The 14,868-nt window shown below is 52.2% G+C and overlaps 6 protein-coding genes across 6 annotated transcripts; 3 read left to right on the forward strand and 3 right to left on the reverse strand.

Annotated features, from left to right (window-relative positions):
- Positions 1 to 1,537: 1,537 nt before the first annotated feature.
- On the reverse strand, positions 1,538 to 2,371 carry AYO20_06775 (hypothetical protein; the record flags this gene model as incomplete). Its single annotated transcript, XM_022645063.1, has 1 exon — positions 1,538 to 2,371. The coding sequence occupies one exon, from the start codon at positions 2,369 to 2,371 to the stop codon at positions 1,538 to 1,540; it is 834 nt and encodes a 277-aa protein (XP_022498952.1).
- A 978-nt stretch (positions 2,372 to 3,349) lies between these two features.
- Positions 3,350 to 4,957, forward strand: AYO20_06776 (hypothetical protein; the record flags this gene model as incomplete). The annotated part of the gene is made up of 1 exon (XM_022645064.1): positions 3,350 to 4,957. One exon carries the CDS (start codon positions 3,350 to 3,352, stop codon positions 4,955 to 4,957), a length of 1,608 nt encoding a protein of 535 aa, XP_022498953.1.
- A 148-nt stretch (positions 4,958 to 5,105) lies between these two features.
- AYO20_06777 (V-type proton ATPase proteolipid subunit 2) lies at positions 5,106 to 5,833 on the reverse strand (the record flags this gene model as incomplete). The annotated part of the gene is made up of 5 exons (XM_022645065.1): positions 5,106 to 5,426; positions 5,481 to 5,563; positions 5,620 to 5,632; positions 5,693 to 5,710; positions 5,768 to 5,833. 5 exons carry the CDS (start codon positions 5,831 to 5,833, stop codon positions 5,106 to 5,108), a joined length of 501 nt encoding a protein of 166 aa, XP_022498954.1.
- Positions 5,834 to 6,642: 809 nt separating this feature from the next.
- On the forward strand, positions 6,643 to 10,459 carry AYO20_06778 (hypothetical protein; the record flags this gene model as incomplete). Its single annotated transcript, XM_022645066.1, has 3 exons — positions 6,643 to 9,813; positions 9,885 to 10,316; positions 10,379 to 10,459. 3 exons carry the CDS (start codon positions 6,643 to 6,645, stop codon positions 10,457 to 10,459), a joined length of 3,684 nt encoding a protein of 1,227 aa, XP_022498955.1.
- A 548-nt stretch (positions 10,460 to 11,007) lies between these two features.
- Positions 11,008 to 12,339, reverse strand: AYO20_06779 (hypothetical protein; the record flags this gene model as incomplete). Its single annotated transcript, XM_022645067.1, has 1 exon — positions 11,008 to 12,339. The coding sequence occupies one exon, from the start codon at positions 12,337 to 12,339 to the stop codon at positions 11,008 to 11,010; it is 1,332 nt and encodes a 443-aa protein (XP_022498956.1).
- A 474-nt stretch (positions 12,340 to 12,813) lies between these two features.
- Positions 12,814 to 14,787, forward strand: AYO20_06780 (hypothetical protein; the record flags this gene model as incomplete). Its single annotated transcript, XM_022645068.1, has 1 exon — positions 12,814 to 14,787. The coding sequence occupies one exon, from the start codon at positions 12,814 to 12,816 to the stop codon at positions 14,785 to 14,787; it is 1,974 nt and encodes a 657-aa protein (XP_022498957.1).
- Positions 14,788 to 14,868: the final 81 nt, after the last annotated feature.

The following is a 14,868-nucleotide window of genomic DNA, read 5'->3' on the forward strand; positions in this document are numbered from 1 at the left end:
ACACTTCTGAGAGTTTGCCTAGAGATGCGATATGACATTCTTTGCATTGATATTTGATCTTGGAACTGCTGACAAAGAAGACTAGAAGAGCAATTGGCGCAGTATCTGAGTTTTGTCACTTTAAGCCTGCATGCTGGTCGTCCACGGTTGTAGACAAGTCGCCGCTCCAAGATGACCTCAGAGGGACTAAAAGTGGCAGGATACATGCGTACGCTTTGGGAATCGCGAGAACCCCCACGACAAAAGAGCAAGCTCCGATTTCTGTTTCAAGAAACCGAAACTTACCCTGAACGGCCTAAGGCCTCCTGGACATCCCGCTCTTTTTGCGCCTCAGGTCAGCGTGATATGAAACTCACCAACTCAGCCTCCAGTTACATATCACGGCTGAACTACATTCATCCACATGATAGCGCTCTTCGTGGCTTGCCGTCCTTTCTCGTGCTGCTTTGCAATTAGGCCGATTGCTGCTTTTGATGGCACCGCTGACCTGCGCAAACTGTGGAGTAGATCTGGCTGATACGACCGCGTCCTAGAGTTGTTCCCCTGGGTCTATACCAAAGCTGGGAAAAGCTAAGCAAGCCTCGACCGAGATGACAGGGTCACGATGAACCAGTCACCACAGCAGCTGTGGCCAAGTCACTCCCGTCAGCGGCACAAGGTCTCCAGGAGCATGAATCTGGCAACATTGATTCCTAAAGGAACATCTTTGTGAACCAGCAAAGTTCATTCTGCTGCTGCTTTTCATCTCAGACGTGTTCGCTGCTTTTCACTTCCGCCACCAGTGGAGTAGTGATTAAACAACATGGCTGCTTCAGGCCTTTACCCTGTGGCGAAGCGGGAAACTAATGGTCCTATCGATACCTGGGTTTTATGAAGAGCGAGAAGAGCGCAAGGCGGCAGGACACCCCTGGTCCCTCAAACGGGTTATGCTGGTGTGCGTCGAGACCAAAAAGCTGTATCTCCATAGACCGACTTGGGACAAATGAGGCCTGACTAGTCCACTTCATGAACCAGCGAAACAACTGCTCCTGCTGCTTTTCAGCTTGTTGCTGCTCGCTGCTTTGTATGTCCATGCTGGTCTTTCACCTCGTGAACCGGCTAGTTGCCTTCTGTGGAGCAAGTTTTGCCGCACAACAAGTTGTGAGCCCAGCTCAAGAGGAAACGTTAATGGAGTGGACACATGGATGCGAGGAGATGATGCCATATCAATACGAGTATACGTTGGGAGAGCATGTATTTTCCCACGCCCACAGGATTCCGTCATGCAGATGTGGATATTCCTGGAGTGTATGGCACGCGAGGAACGAAGAGGGGAAGAGAGCCTTCAGACATCGAGAACGCAATACGGCAATGCTTCGCAGAATAAGTCAAAGTCAGGAGGAATCAGTTCATGTAGGAGTTTTGTTTTATATTGCAGAAAGTGAGTATGTTCATGTACAGCACTTTTGAACTCTGAGTTGGTTCTATACAACCCTAGCGGTGAGCATTGACACGCCATCACAGTCAACCAATCTTGTTCTGCCTACACCCAGGATGTCTACAATTTGTGTCTCTTCTGTCCACTAGCAATCTTCTTGAACTCTTCCTGCGGTGCCCCCTGGATAAACCTCTTCATGCCCTCCATCACCTCCCGAACTCCTTGTGCCTCGAGGCCTTCCAAGAACGGCCGTCTGATCAGTTCCTTGATCTTCAGAATGGACTCTTGGTTCAGGTGCTCGCCCAATTTGTCATCGATTTCTGCCAACACTTGTTTCAGGAACCCATCAGAGTCGTTCTGATCCTTGCCAGAAAAGACCTTGTTCACGAAGCCGCAAGCCACGAGCTCATCACATGGGATCTTGCGGGACATGATGAGTGCTTCATTGGCCTTTGTCAGACCCATGCGCTGCACGAGCCCAATGCTCGCACCACCCTCTGCGACTAGTCCAAGCGAGGAGAACGGCGTCAACAGGAAGGTATGCGGGGTGGCATAGATGAAGTCGCAGAAGCCCAATATGGCTGCGGACAACCCCACTGTTGGCCCGTTCAGCGCACCGACCAAGATCTTCGGGTGCGTATAGAACGACCGTGTGATATCCAAGTTGTTGCTCACGAACCCCTTCAAAATATCATTCCGTGCGGCATCTTTGTCCAAGCCCGGTCCAACACCAGGTCTGGTAGAATTGACATTTGCACCCGCGGAGAAAAACCGACCCGAGCCTGTGATCACCGTGACGCTGATGTTGGGATTCTCTGCGATCTCCCGGAGTAGGCAGGAGATGCGGTAGTAGTAAGGTTGGCTCATGGCATTGAGTTTCTTGGGTTGATTGAGGGTGATGATCGCGATGCGGCCTTGCTCCCTGTAGAGGACTGCTTCTTCTGGGGAAGCCATGATAGCGGTTGCTGAGGATGGAGTGAAGACGGTAGGATCGCAAAGGGAGGGACACGGCGGACGTGCTCGGCTCGAGGGCAAGAGGGGAGGAATTTGATACTCGTCGAGATATACCTGAGGTTGAACAAAGGCAAGCAAACGAGCCTGGAATAAGCTGGTGGATGGATCCTTTGGAGTCTTTTCTAGCTCCGAGAAGACCTGGGGTTAGTATTAGGTATATAAAATGGTTTCAATCATTGACCCTCGGCACTTTCCAAGACAGCTATCGCCGTGAACGACTACTAATCAAGAAGGAGCTTGGAGTATTGAACGGTGAATTCGTGGCGGGTCAAAGTGTGGAGATGCATCGGCTGGCGGTTCAGTCCCTGCGCTGGGAACTGAGCCGAGGTTGCCGGAATATCAACCAACTCGCTTTGCCGCATCGTTCCCTACGGTCAAATCAGAAGGGGATTCGGCTCCCGGCTCGTTGTTTGTTTCTACTCAGCCGACTGAATAGAAAGCTTCAGCGAGACCGCGCCGCAATTGCTAGAGGAGTTGGGTTTGAGCATCATGTCTTGCTTTATCACAATTTTTTGACTTCCCTGCCCTGCCCAAGCGGAACAGCCATATCGACATCTCCCACTTCGGGTGTCCATCACAGCAACAAGCGTAGAACAATCTGGGTTGGACCAATGTCATGGTCAATATCGGGTCCTTTCAGGTAAAAGGGTTCTCCATCGACGAGGCTGTCACCTAGGGCTGGAGCAAACACAGCGACAAGGCTGTATTCCCATACGAGGCAGGTTAGGCGAATAATCCCTTTACTGCTTTGTTATTGGTCGCTGATGTCGTGATCATTGACTGCGCGGTCGACTCCCCTACCAGTTTCGTCCCAAAATTGTTGAAAGCCCTGGAAAATGCATGTCACACTTCTTAACTGGAGGGGCCCCGCTCCCTCCTCTGTGGTCTCTACCAGTTTGAAATCCTGCACAGCTCAACATGGCTGTTCCCCGAGGTGCCCAGATCGCAGCACGGTTACTTAGTCGAGGCTCAAGGGCTCTCACTTCCAACTCATCCTCATCTATAAGGGAACACAGGTTCGCCCACTCGCTTGCAAAATCGGAGACCCAGCGGATTAGAAATGCGTCCCTACACACACGAGCAAGCCATCATGCGCAGGCTGCCGCCGCCGCCGTACGAGAAGAAGACTCCTTCGAGGTGTCCGAGTCCACAAACCCGGCAATGTCCTTTCCGTGTCTTGACGCTCAAGAACTGAAGACGGCCGCTTTGCAGAACCGTTCTCTCGAATCAGGACCCGAACCGTCTTACACCACGGGAAAACACATGGTCTTTCGCAGCTCTGAGCCCATGCTGCTGGATTGGGGCGGGATCCTACCCGAATTCGATATTGCTCATGAGACTTGGGGTACATTGAACGCGGACAAGAGCAATGCAATTCTGCTACACACTGGGTTGTCGGCGTCGAGCCATGCACACAGCACTGAAGCCAACCCAAAACCTGGGTGGTGGGAAAAGTTCATTGGGCCTGGTTGTCCCTTAGATACCAACAAACACTTTGTGATTTGCACCAACGTTATAGGCGGCTGCTATGGCTCAACTGGACCTTCTTCGATCGACCCGTCCGACGGTCAGCGTTATGCCACTCGGTTCCCCATCTTGACCATGGACGACATGGTCAGAGCGCAAGCGCGGCTTTTGGATGGTCTTGGCATCGATAAGCTCTACGCCAGCGTTGGCGCCAGTATGGGTGGAATGCAAAGTCTCGCTTTCGGCGTGCATTTCCCAGACCGAGTGGGCAAAATAGTCAGCATTTCGGGTTGTGCAAGAAGTCACCCGTATAGTATCGCAATGCGGCACACTCAACGGCAAGTGCTGATGATGGACCCCAAGTGGAACAGAGGTTTCTACTACGACAGTATTCCTCCACACACGGGGATGAAGCTCGCGCGAGAGATTGCAACAGTGACATATCGCAGTGGGCCAGAGTGGGAGAACCGGTTTGGGAGGCAGCGAGCCGATCCCAGTAAACAGCCTGCTCTTTGTCCGGATTTCTTGATCGAAACGTACCTGGACCACGCTGGAGAGAAATTTTCCTTGGAATATGATCCAAATTCTCTACTTTATGTGAGTAAGGCTATGGATCTCTTCGATCTTGGGTGGGCGCACCAAGAAAGTACCAGAGAACGGAGGCAAAAGAACCAGGAGAAGCTAGTCGACTTCCACGGGGCAGCGACCATTCGAAATGACCCAGCATGCAGCCTGACGCTACCGTCGAAGAATTACGAAGAGAAAGTCTCCACCGCGCCAATGGATGAAGCTGTTACCCCCGGCAATCAAGGGCCGCCCAGAGATCTCGTCCAGGGAATGGCACCCTTGCGCAGTCATCCTGTGTTGGTGATGGGTGTGGCGAGTGATATCCTCTTCCCGGCATGGCAGCAAAGAGAGATTGCCGAGACCTTGAGGGCGACGGGAAACAATCAAGTAACGCACGTGGAGCTTGGTGAGGATATTAGTTTGTTCGGACACGACACATTCCTCCTGGACTTGGAGCATATTGGTGGCAATCTTGGGAAATTTCTGCAGTAAGCGCACATAGCATTCATAGTCATAAGATGCGATAAATGTCGCTCCGAACCCTCTCATTTCAAAGTGGCAACAGCCAGGCTCTATTCTTGAAATACTAGCCTTCGAAGTGAAGACGTTTTATCCTCCTCCAACATTGTTGGGCGGTCGTTCAACTCTTCGAATGCAGAATCAACCCCACAATCAACCCATAAAGCCCCAATACTTCACCAAAGATCAAAATGAGCACCATGCCCACAAATATCCTGCTTTGCTGCATGTAACATCTCACTCCCATATCTCCCACAATCCCAATGGCATAGCCTGCCGCAAGACCGGCCAGACCGACGCTTAATCCGGAAGCCAGGTGCATAAATCCGGTGAACAAGCTGTAGTTCTGCTGCGGCGGAGGTCCCATGTCTCCGGCGATGAGCACGGCAATGACGAGGGCGTAGACGGCGATGATACCAGACATAACGACAGGGATGAGGGACTGCCATTCGCCGTCAAACAAAGCACACCAAGGATCCTATTGCGCGTTCCATACCTTCATGATCAGGTCAGGACGGTAAGTTCCCACACCAGCAATTCCGATGCCTGATTTCGCGGTGCCATAGGCGGCTCCGATACCTGTATAACTGCTCAGTATCTTGTGTGTATCTCCATTTATCTTTTCAAAACCATACAGCCGAAGATCATCTAGAGCGCATGGAGGGTCAGCAGAGACGGTCTCGGTGTTTTGAGGCTAGCTCGACGTACAGCAGAGGCAATTCCGGCCTGTATGATTCTGCATGTTAGTTTTGCTTCATCAGAGAAGGTCTAGGGAGAGATTACCATGCCAAAGAAGGGAGCAAAGTTGGGCGTGAGTTCACTGCCAGGTCCTTCTGTAATTGTCGCCATGGTGGCAGATGTCAGTGTCTAATGGTAAGTTGTCGGAGAAAAGCAGGAAAGAGAAGTGGTTTGAAAAGGTGCGATAGGAGAGGTGGGTGCTCGAGGCACCTTGTGGGTAACGTTCTGCCGATGAAGCTTGGGATGGAGGATGATGGTGATGATGTGCCTGCGCATCTGCCACCGCAGGCAGGAGGGAAGCTGGGCTTTGCTGCTTAGAGGAGGTTAGAGGAGCAGGCGCAGCCAATGGCGACCCCAGATTCAGGCTTGGATTAGCAGCGGTCGATCCTCGTCCAACTGCATCGTTTTCTCCCCCATCCCATTTCCATTTCCATTCCCACTACATGCTATACTGGCTCTATCTATTGATCTTCTCACCATTACTACTCATTAATTCGTACATAGTCATTGAGAACATCTCCTTTCTCTCCCTGCTGGCACGGTGAGAGCATGACGCGGAATCTGTGCGACCATCATCTGTAATCTCTGACCATCCCTCATCCACGTCGACCTCCTCCACTCGTGCAGCACGCACACATATCCCCAACCTGAATATCGGCCACCCACTGTCCTCGACTGTCAATTCATTCCATTACGTCGAGACCACGATTCCGATCGCTGCCCTTCATTCTGCCGTCGCTATTAAAGAATTAAAAAAGTCGGGGGCGGGGGAGAGAATTCAAGATCGCGAAAAGACGAGACAGAAAAAGCCCCCTGCACTCCACACGCGGCAGATCAGAGTCTCCATCACTACAACTCTCCATGCTGGTCCAATAACTACGCCTGTGCTATATCGCTCTTTCCCTCTCCTCTGACCGAGCATGGCAGACTATGGTCTGCCCGATTCTCGCTATTATGGTGCAAGACCACCTCCTCCACAGCATGGAGGCCCGGCCGATCAAAGAGATACCGCCTTCCATAATATCTTTGGCGGTGCTCCACCTCCAGGGAGGTCCCAGACAATGACAACACAATCCGTCGGAGGCATGTACGATCGACTGCCCAGCATGACTTCGCAACACCAGCAACATACCATGTCCATGAGACACGGACCCCCTCCACCCATGCGTCAGATGCCTCAATCCTACGACCGCTCCAACGGCATTGCTCCGGGCCAGCCGTATACAAATGGCGCAAATAATGCAAGACCGCCGCCACACAATCCCGCGCCAATGTTTCCTGATCGGCGACCCTACCCTCCGCCTCAGCGGATAGACACACGGCCTGGTGTTCCCTCGTCAATGTCGATGTCGTCCTACGATCGCAGACCTGTTCCCAACCGAATGCCTCCTCCGGCATTAAACAATGATGGATATAGGTCGCGGTCCATGGTGAGGCCTGGAGAGCCGACCATGGGCTATCGTCCACCACCCAGCAGCTTCCAGCAGGGTACTGCCAGTGCCTTTAGACAGCAACCTTATGCCGGAATCGGTGGTTCAAGGACGACAGCTCAAGGCAGACACATACCGGAAAGAGTCGATGGGGACAGATCCATGTCGATGGGATCGTTCGCCTTGGATCGAGATCATACTCAGCAATTGACAAGTGGCAGAGTCGTGCCTCATCGTCGTCGGGAATCAGAATCAGACCCTTTTGCAGATCATCATGCCTCGTCGAACGGCTCGTTCAGTTCAACTAATTCTCCAGGATACGGTATCACTCCACGGGCGCGACGCCCTAGTGAGGGAAGTAACCCCCCGCGCACTACGTCTGCCGCTTCTGGCACCTCAGCTGCGTCCGACTTGACGCCAACAACCACCATGAATGTGTCGCGTAACGACAGCATGCTGAGTAGGCCGACAGGCTCGGCTCATTCGTCAGCCAGTCAAACAACGACTGTTGTCCAAAGAAAGTCGCCTCTTGTCTACCCTGCCCTTCTGTCACGCGTTGCAAGCGCTTTTCAGGAAAGGATCGGCGTTGGCGACAGAACTAAGAATGATCTCTCTTACAAGAATGCCTTCACAGGGGCAGAGGCTGTCGACTTAATCGCCTACATCATCAAGACAACAGACAGAAACCTTGCGTTGCTTCTCGGACGAGCCCTTGATGCCCAAAAGTTCTTTCACGACGTTACCTATGAGCATCGACTGAGAGATGCTCCTGGAGAAGTGTACCAGTTCCGGGAAACCATGGGAGAGGAGGCGTCCTCAAAAGATGTCAACGGTGTTTTCACGTTGCTAACGGAGTGTTATTCTCCAACCTGCACCAAAGACCACCTCTGCTACTCGATCGCGTGTCCTCGGCGGCTTGAACAGCAAGCTCGCCTGAATTTACGGCCACAGCCCGGGTTGCGACACTCCAACTCGAGAGGAAGTCTGCACGGCGAGGAAGACCAGGAACAGAAGCTTTGGATCAACAGCGTTCCTAAGGAGGTCGCCGACAAGATCGACGACAGAGAGAAGAAGAGACAGGAAGTCATCTCAGAGCTCATGTACACAGAACGTGACTTTGTCAAGGATTTGGAATATCTCCGCGATTTCTGGATAAGGCCACTTCGCGGCGCCGGCAATGTCATGTCTCCCATCAAGGAGGAGCGACGAGAGAAATTTGTTCGCACCGTCTTCGGTAACTGTCTGGAGGTGCTTGCAGTGAATGGCAGGTTCGCGGAAGAGTTGTCAAAGCGGCAGAAAGAACAGCACGTGGTGCACAGCATTGGTGATATCTTTCTCAAATTTGTGCCGCAGTTCGACCCCTTCATCAAATACGGTGCGAATCAGATGTACGGCAAATACGAATTCGAGAAAGAGAAAGGCGCCAATCCGGCCTTTTCGCGATTTGTCGACGAGACTGAGCGCCTCAAAGAGTCGAGAAAGCTTGAGCTGAATGGTTACCTTACGAAACCAACAACGCGCCTAGCCAGATATCCGCTATTGTTGGACAACGTGTTGAAGTACACAAAAGATGACAACCCAGACAAGAAGGATATACCCAAAGCCATCGGTCTGATCAAGGATTTCTTGGCCCGAGTCAACGCGGAAAGTGGTAAAGCCGAGAATCACTTCAACTTGCTTCAGCTGAATCAACAGCTCAAGTGGAATGCTGGAGAGTACACGGATCTGAAACTTACAGAGGAGAACCGGGTCATCCTGACCAAGATGAGCTTCAAGAAGGCCCCCGCCGACAGTGCCGAAGTTCAAGTGTATCTTTTCGATCACGCAGTCCTCATGTGCCGTGTCAAAAATGTCAACAAACGAGAGGAACTTCGAGTGTACAGAAAGCCGATTCCACTGGAGCTCCTCGTTATCGCCGAGATGGATCAAGTCATCCCCCGCCTGGGTCTCGCAAAGCGTTCCTCGTCGAGTCTCATTCCCGGCAACAAACCGTCCACTTCAAGCACCCCCGGTCAAAAAGAGGTGTATCCCATCACTTTCCGACATCTTGGAAAAGGGGCATATGAGCTTCAGCTATATGCCACCTCCATCACCCAGCGCAAAAAGTTTATTGAACTGGTGGAGCAACAGCAAAGCAAACTTCGCGACCGAAGTAGTGCCTTCTACACAAAGACTATATTATGCGAAGGATTCTTCAACGCTCAGAATCGGGTCAATTGTCTGGTGCCAACTGACGGAGGTCGCAAGCTCATTTATGGTACCGACAACGGTATTTATATCGCCGATCGATGGCCAAAGGACAAATCCATCAAGCCCAAGCGTATTCTCGACGCGACCCAAGTGTCCCAGATCGATACGCTGGAGGAGTATCGACTGTTGCTGGTGCTGTCGAACAAAACTCTCACTTCATATCCTTTTGATGCACTGGATCCAAATAATCAGAATCCTCTGGCGACTAGACCTCGCAAGATCCAGGGTCATTCCAACTTCTTCAAAGCTGGAATTGGACTGGGGCGACATTTGGTGTGCTCTGTGAAGACTTCGGCATTGTCCACTACCATCAAGGTATACGAGCCCATGGATGATCTTACTAAGGGTAAGAAGAAGCCGGCAATCAGTAAGATGTTTGCCAGTGGCCAGGATGCTCTAAAGCCTTTCAAGGTAAAACCATCTGTCGCGAAAATTGCGAAAATTGCGAAATTGGCGAAATTGATGCTAACAAAGTACTCTAGGAATTTTACATCCCAGCTGAGTCGACATCAGTACACTACCTCCGCTCCACACTATGCGTTGGCTGTGCGAAAGGCTTTGAGGTCGTCTCGCTTGAGACCACCGAGCGACAATCCCTGCTCGATCAAGCCGACACCTCGCTTGACTTCGTGACGCGCAAGGAAAACGTCAAACCCATCCACATTGAACGTCTCAATGGCGAATTCCTGCTCAACTATTCTGACTTCAGCTTCTTCGTCAACCGGAACGGATGGCGTGCGAGACAGGACTGGAAGATCACATGGGAGGGAACTCCACAGGCATTTGCACTGAATTATCCCTACATCCTCGCGTTCGAGCCGTCTTTCATCGAGATTCGGCATATTGAGACGAGCGAGTTGATTCATGTGATGACGGGCAAGAATGTCAGGATGTTGCATTCGAGTACGAGAGAGGTGAGTGGCTGCTATCTGCTCTTTTTCTGGGGAGTACTGCCCTGCTAACAGCCTGTGCCTAGATTCTGTACGCTTACGAAGACGAGACCGGCGAGGATGTCATCGCTAGTCTTGACTTCTGGACCCAGGCTCAAGGCAGTTAGAGCTTGAGAAAGAATGGGTGGCCAGATTGGAAAGTTTGCTGTTTCAGCTTTTAGCCCTGTTTTATTTTGCTTGCTTTACGGATGGACGAATGGGCTACACGTCAGGTTCATGAGGGCCCGCTGCAATGGGCTCAGCAAAGGGAGTTGGAGACACTGATCTGGCACCGGCAATTGGCAAACGGAAAGGATGGTGTCGACATCTACTCACACGTGAATGGAAATGGTGTCAACAACAAGCCTTATGCGCTGACATGGAAAGGAGACACACGAGACATATGGACCATGTGGGAACTATTCCTGGCTTGTCGGGAAGAGTCGACGGGCTGGATGAAGAGGCCAGAGTTCTTGCAGCGTCCAGAAAATTCCCAAAGCGAACTTCCACCTTTTGAGTCTTGCTCCTCTGCTGGTTCTGTAGTTCTGTACGTGACAAGTGCTGCGATCCCTGGCCCTCGACCTTCTGAATCGTCATCGCTTCTGATGCGTGCCCAATGTGGAGTAAAGCCCAATGCTGCCTTGTGTTGGAGAGTCCGGCGGTCTGCAGCAACAGATTATAGCTGGAACTTGGTCCTCTTCTTCTCCGTCTTGGCTTTCCATTCCCACTCCTGGCCACTTGCCCTCTGTATGCCCTTGTCTACCCTCCTCAATTTGAGGGTCATCCTTGGCCCTAGTTCTTGCAACCCGGCTCTGATGCCTTCTGTGCCTCTCATCTCCTTCCCATCAGCGCCGACCACGGATCTTTCCGTCTCCCGCTTTGCGCGGAAGATGTACCGGTGCCGGCGGAGGAAGATGTAATCACGCTGGTTGTGCAGCGTCAGAACCTGCCGGCCTTGGAGCTCCGGGGTAGCAGGGAAAAGAGAGCGGAAGAGGTGGGCGGTCACCAGGCCGAGCGGGGTGGTAAAGTTGTTCAAGATCAGTTCAGGAATGTGGTCTGTGGGGCGACCGTGGCCAGGAATCTGCTTGCCTGAATACCAGTTCGAGATTGTAAAGTGGAATGTCGGTCCAAGGGGTAAATGCACCACGGTCATGCCCGAGGGCCTCTTTTGATTCTCCTCGAGGACGATGACAGACGTATATCCCTGCTTGGCTGCAAAGGTGGAGATTTCGCGGACGGAGAATTTGTAGCCGTACCTGTGAGAGGAGCGACGGATATATCTTGAGTTTGGGAATAAGGTGGTCAGGATGGCAGCTTCGTTGTGCAAGGTCGAGTTTATCGATGTGGTAATTAGGATTTTGGGAGGGGGAGGAGGAGGCGAGTCTGGCGGCAAAAACAGAGTCGGAAACTTCGCGGCGAGCGCGGCGGGGGCAAGGGAGAGGTTGGTCGAGGTCGTTGAGCGTGTTGGTGAAGTTGCGCGATCTTTCAGTCGAGATCTTGAGGAGTTGAGCTGGGACTTTGATGGTAGAGGGTCGTGGGTATCTTCGTCGAGCTCCGCTGGCTCGAGATCGTCTTCGTCGTTGTCACCATCGTCTTCGCTGTCGCTGCTTTCCTCCAGCATGGAGTCGTGATCATCGTCGTCCCCTTGACGCTCCGCAGTGTGTCCCTCTCCATCGTTATAGGGCTGTAGTTCCTGTTCCTCTGCCAATTTCCTTCTCTTCAGCCTTTCTACGTCGTAGACCATTCCCAGACCACCGTCTTCAGGCTCATCCCCGATTTCGTCGTAGACCCGTTTCTTGTCCAGCGTGATGGGGACATTGCGCCGCAGCCGTTCCTCCCGCAATCTCGGGTTCTTCGCCTCCTCTTTTTTGCGACTGAATCTCTCGGCCCGTTTCAGGGCATCTCGTGCACGTTTCTGTTTGACGTGGAGGTCCTGTCTCCGCTGTTTGTTAGATGTCTTGAAGGGCAAGGCCGCCTTGTCGGAGAGTCTTGTGGTTCGAGAGGGCATTGCGGGCGATGACGAAGGGCCAGTGCACGTGGTACATATGTCGAGCTGATCCACGTAGTGTCGTTGAAGAGCGAGCGGGTTGATGTGCTTGATTCCACTTCAGAAAAAAAGTTGTGCGGAGAAAAGAGATTCCCCGAAAGCCGGAAGGCTGAATGAAGTGTGGCTGGCTGTTGGTGGCTGTTGGTGGCTGCACGAGGCTGGCCTGGATGCGCAGGGAGAGATTATTTTGTGTCATTTTCCCATAATCTGTGAGTCTTCATTAAGAGTTTCGAGTCATCACACCCCACGACTCCTGTGTATATCTACTGCAGGGGTTCCGTTCCAAGTCCCTTCTTCCTCCTCCTCCTTGGTTCTATGCGTGCATTGGCTTGCCTTTCTAGAGCCACCTCTTTTCAGTCTGGTCACTTTGTCCGAAGTTTTACAGCTGCCACTTTCGTCAGAGCAAAATTCCAAGCGCCCAAACTAGATCTCAAGATGGCTGAGAGCACGACCAAGACTGGTCAGCCTCTCGATCGTTCAGTCCTAGAATCTCTTCTACGCCGACGGCTCTTCTACACGCCCTCCTTCGAAATCTACGGTGGAGAACGCGGGCTTTTTGACTATGGTCCACCAGGATGCGCACTACAAGCCAATGTGGTCGATCTTTGGCGCAAACACTTTGTGCTGGAAGAAGACATGCTCGAGGTTGATTGCACCATGCTGACCCCAGAGGCAGTCCTCAAGACCAGTGGCCACGTCGATAAGTTTGCAGATTGGATGTGCAAAGATCCAAAGAGTGGAGAAATCTTCCGCGCAGACCATTTGGTAGAGCAGGTTCTTGAGGCGAGACTGAAAGCCGATAAAGACGCACGTGGCCAAAAGGTCGAGGTCGACGAAGCAAAAGATGCCAAAAAGAAGAAGAAGATCAAGGACACAAAGATTGAGAAGCTTGATGACGCCCTGGTGCAAGAATACGAGGAGACCCTGGCAAAGATTGACAACTATGGAGGTGACGAGCTTGCCGAACTGATCAAGAAATACAACATCAAAGGCCCTTCAACCGGAGCAGAACTTGAGCCACCGAAAGCCTTCAACCTCATGTTCCAGACCCAGATTGGGCCCAGCGCCGATAAACCCAATGGCTATCTTCGTCCAGAAACCGCTCAGGGACAGTTCCTAAACTTCCAGAAGCTCCTCGAATTCAACCAGCAATCTATGCCCTTTGCGTCTGCTTCCATTGGGAAGTCCTTCCGCAACGAAATTTCGCCTCGCTCTGGGCTTCTCCGTGTCCGCGAGTTCCTCATGGCCGAAATCGAGCATTTCGTAGACCCAGAAGGCGGGAAGAGGCACCCTCGCTTCGAAGATGTCAAAGACACCAAGCTATCTCTCCTGAACCGGAAGACCCAGCTTGCGGGAAGCACCAAACCCGACCTGGTGGCTATCGGGGACGCGGTATCTTCTGGCTTGGTCGACAATGAGACTCTCGGCTACTTCCTCGTTAGGATACAGGAGTTTTTACTCAAGCTCGGAATTGACCAGACCAAGTTGAGATTCAGACAGCACATGGCCAATGAAATGGCTCATTATGCTGCTGACTGTTGGGACGCCGAACTCTTCACCACCTACGGCTGGATTGAGTGTGTTGGGTGTGCTGACCGAAGTGCCTATGATTTGACTGTCCACAAGGAGAAGACTGGAGCCCCGCTCGTTGTGCGCGAAACTCGAGCCCAACCGCTGATCGTCGAAGAATATGAAGTTGATCTGGAACGCAAGAAACTTGGACCTAAATTCCGCAAGGACGCAAAGGCAGTCGAGGCTGCCGTGGACGCCCTTTCGCAGGATCTGCGCGAGAAGCTTGCGTTAGAGCTGGAGAAGACTGGGAAAATCGAAATCGAGACGCCAGGTGTTGGGAGCGGACGAACAGAACTCGAAAAAGATCTGATTAAGATTGAGAAGAGGAAGCGAACAGAACACGTGCGCGAATACACGCCGAATGTCGTCGAGCCCTCCTTCGGTATCGGACGAATTCTTTACAGTCTCATGGAACATGTCTTCTGGGTTCGTGAAGGGGATGCTGCACGTGGAGTCCTGTCGTTCCCCCCTACGGTGGCTCCCACTAAAGTCCTCCTTGTCCCACTCTCTGGCCACGCAGATTTCAAGCCCTTCATCAAGAAACTCACCGCCCGTCTACGCCGAGTCGGAGTCTCCAACAAAGTCGACGACTCCTCTGCAAGCATCGGCAAGAGGTACTCTCGTAATGATGAACTGGGAACACCATTTGGAATTACAATCGATTTCCAGACGGTCAAAGATGGATCGTTGACACTCAGAGAGCGAGATTCCACGAAGCAGGTGAGGGCGAGCGAGGATGAGATCATCAGCGCTGTCAAGGCCCTGGTCGATGGGGAGGAGACTTGGGAAGACGTTGTCAAGAGGCTGCCTACGTTCGAAGGACAAGATCTGGAGTGAGTTGAACTGAGAGCAGGAGGAGAAAAAGATCAAGCAAAGGCAACGACAAACTGCCCAAGCTGCGTGAGATATAGTGTCCGT

This window comes from Fonsecaea nubica (assembly GCF_001646965.1).
Source record: "Fonsecaea nubica strain CBS 269.64 chromosome Unknown Scaff44, whole genome shotgun sequence".
In the NCBI taxonomy this organism is placed as follows: Eukaryota; Fungi; Ascomycota; class Eurotiomycetes; order Chaetothyriales; family Herpotrichiellaceae; genus Fonsecaea; species Fonsecaea nubica.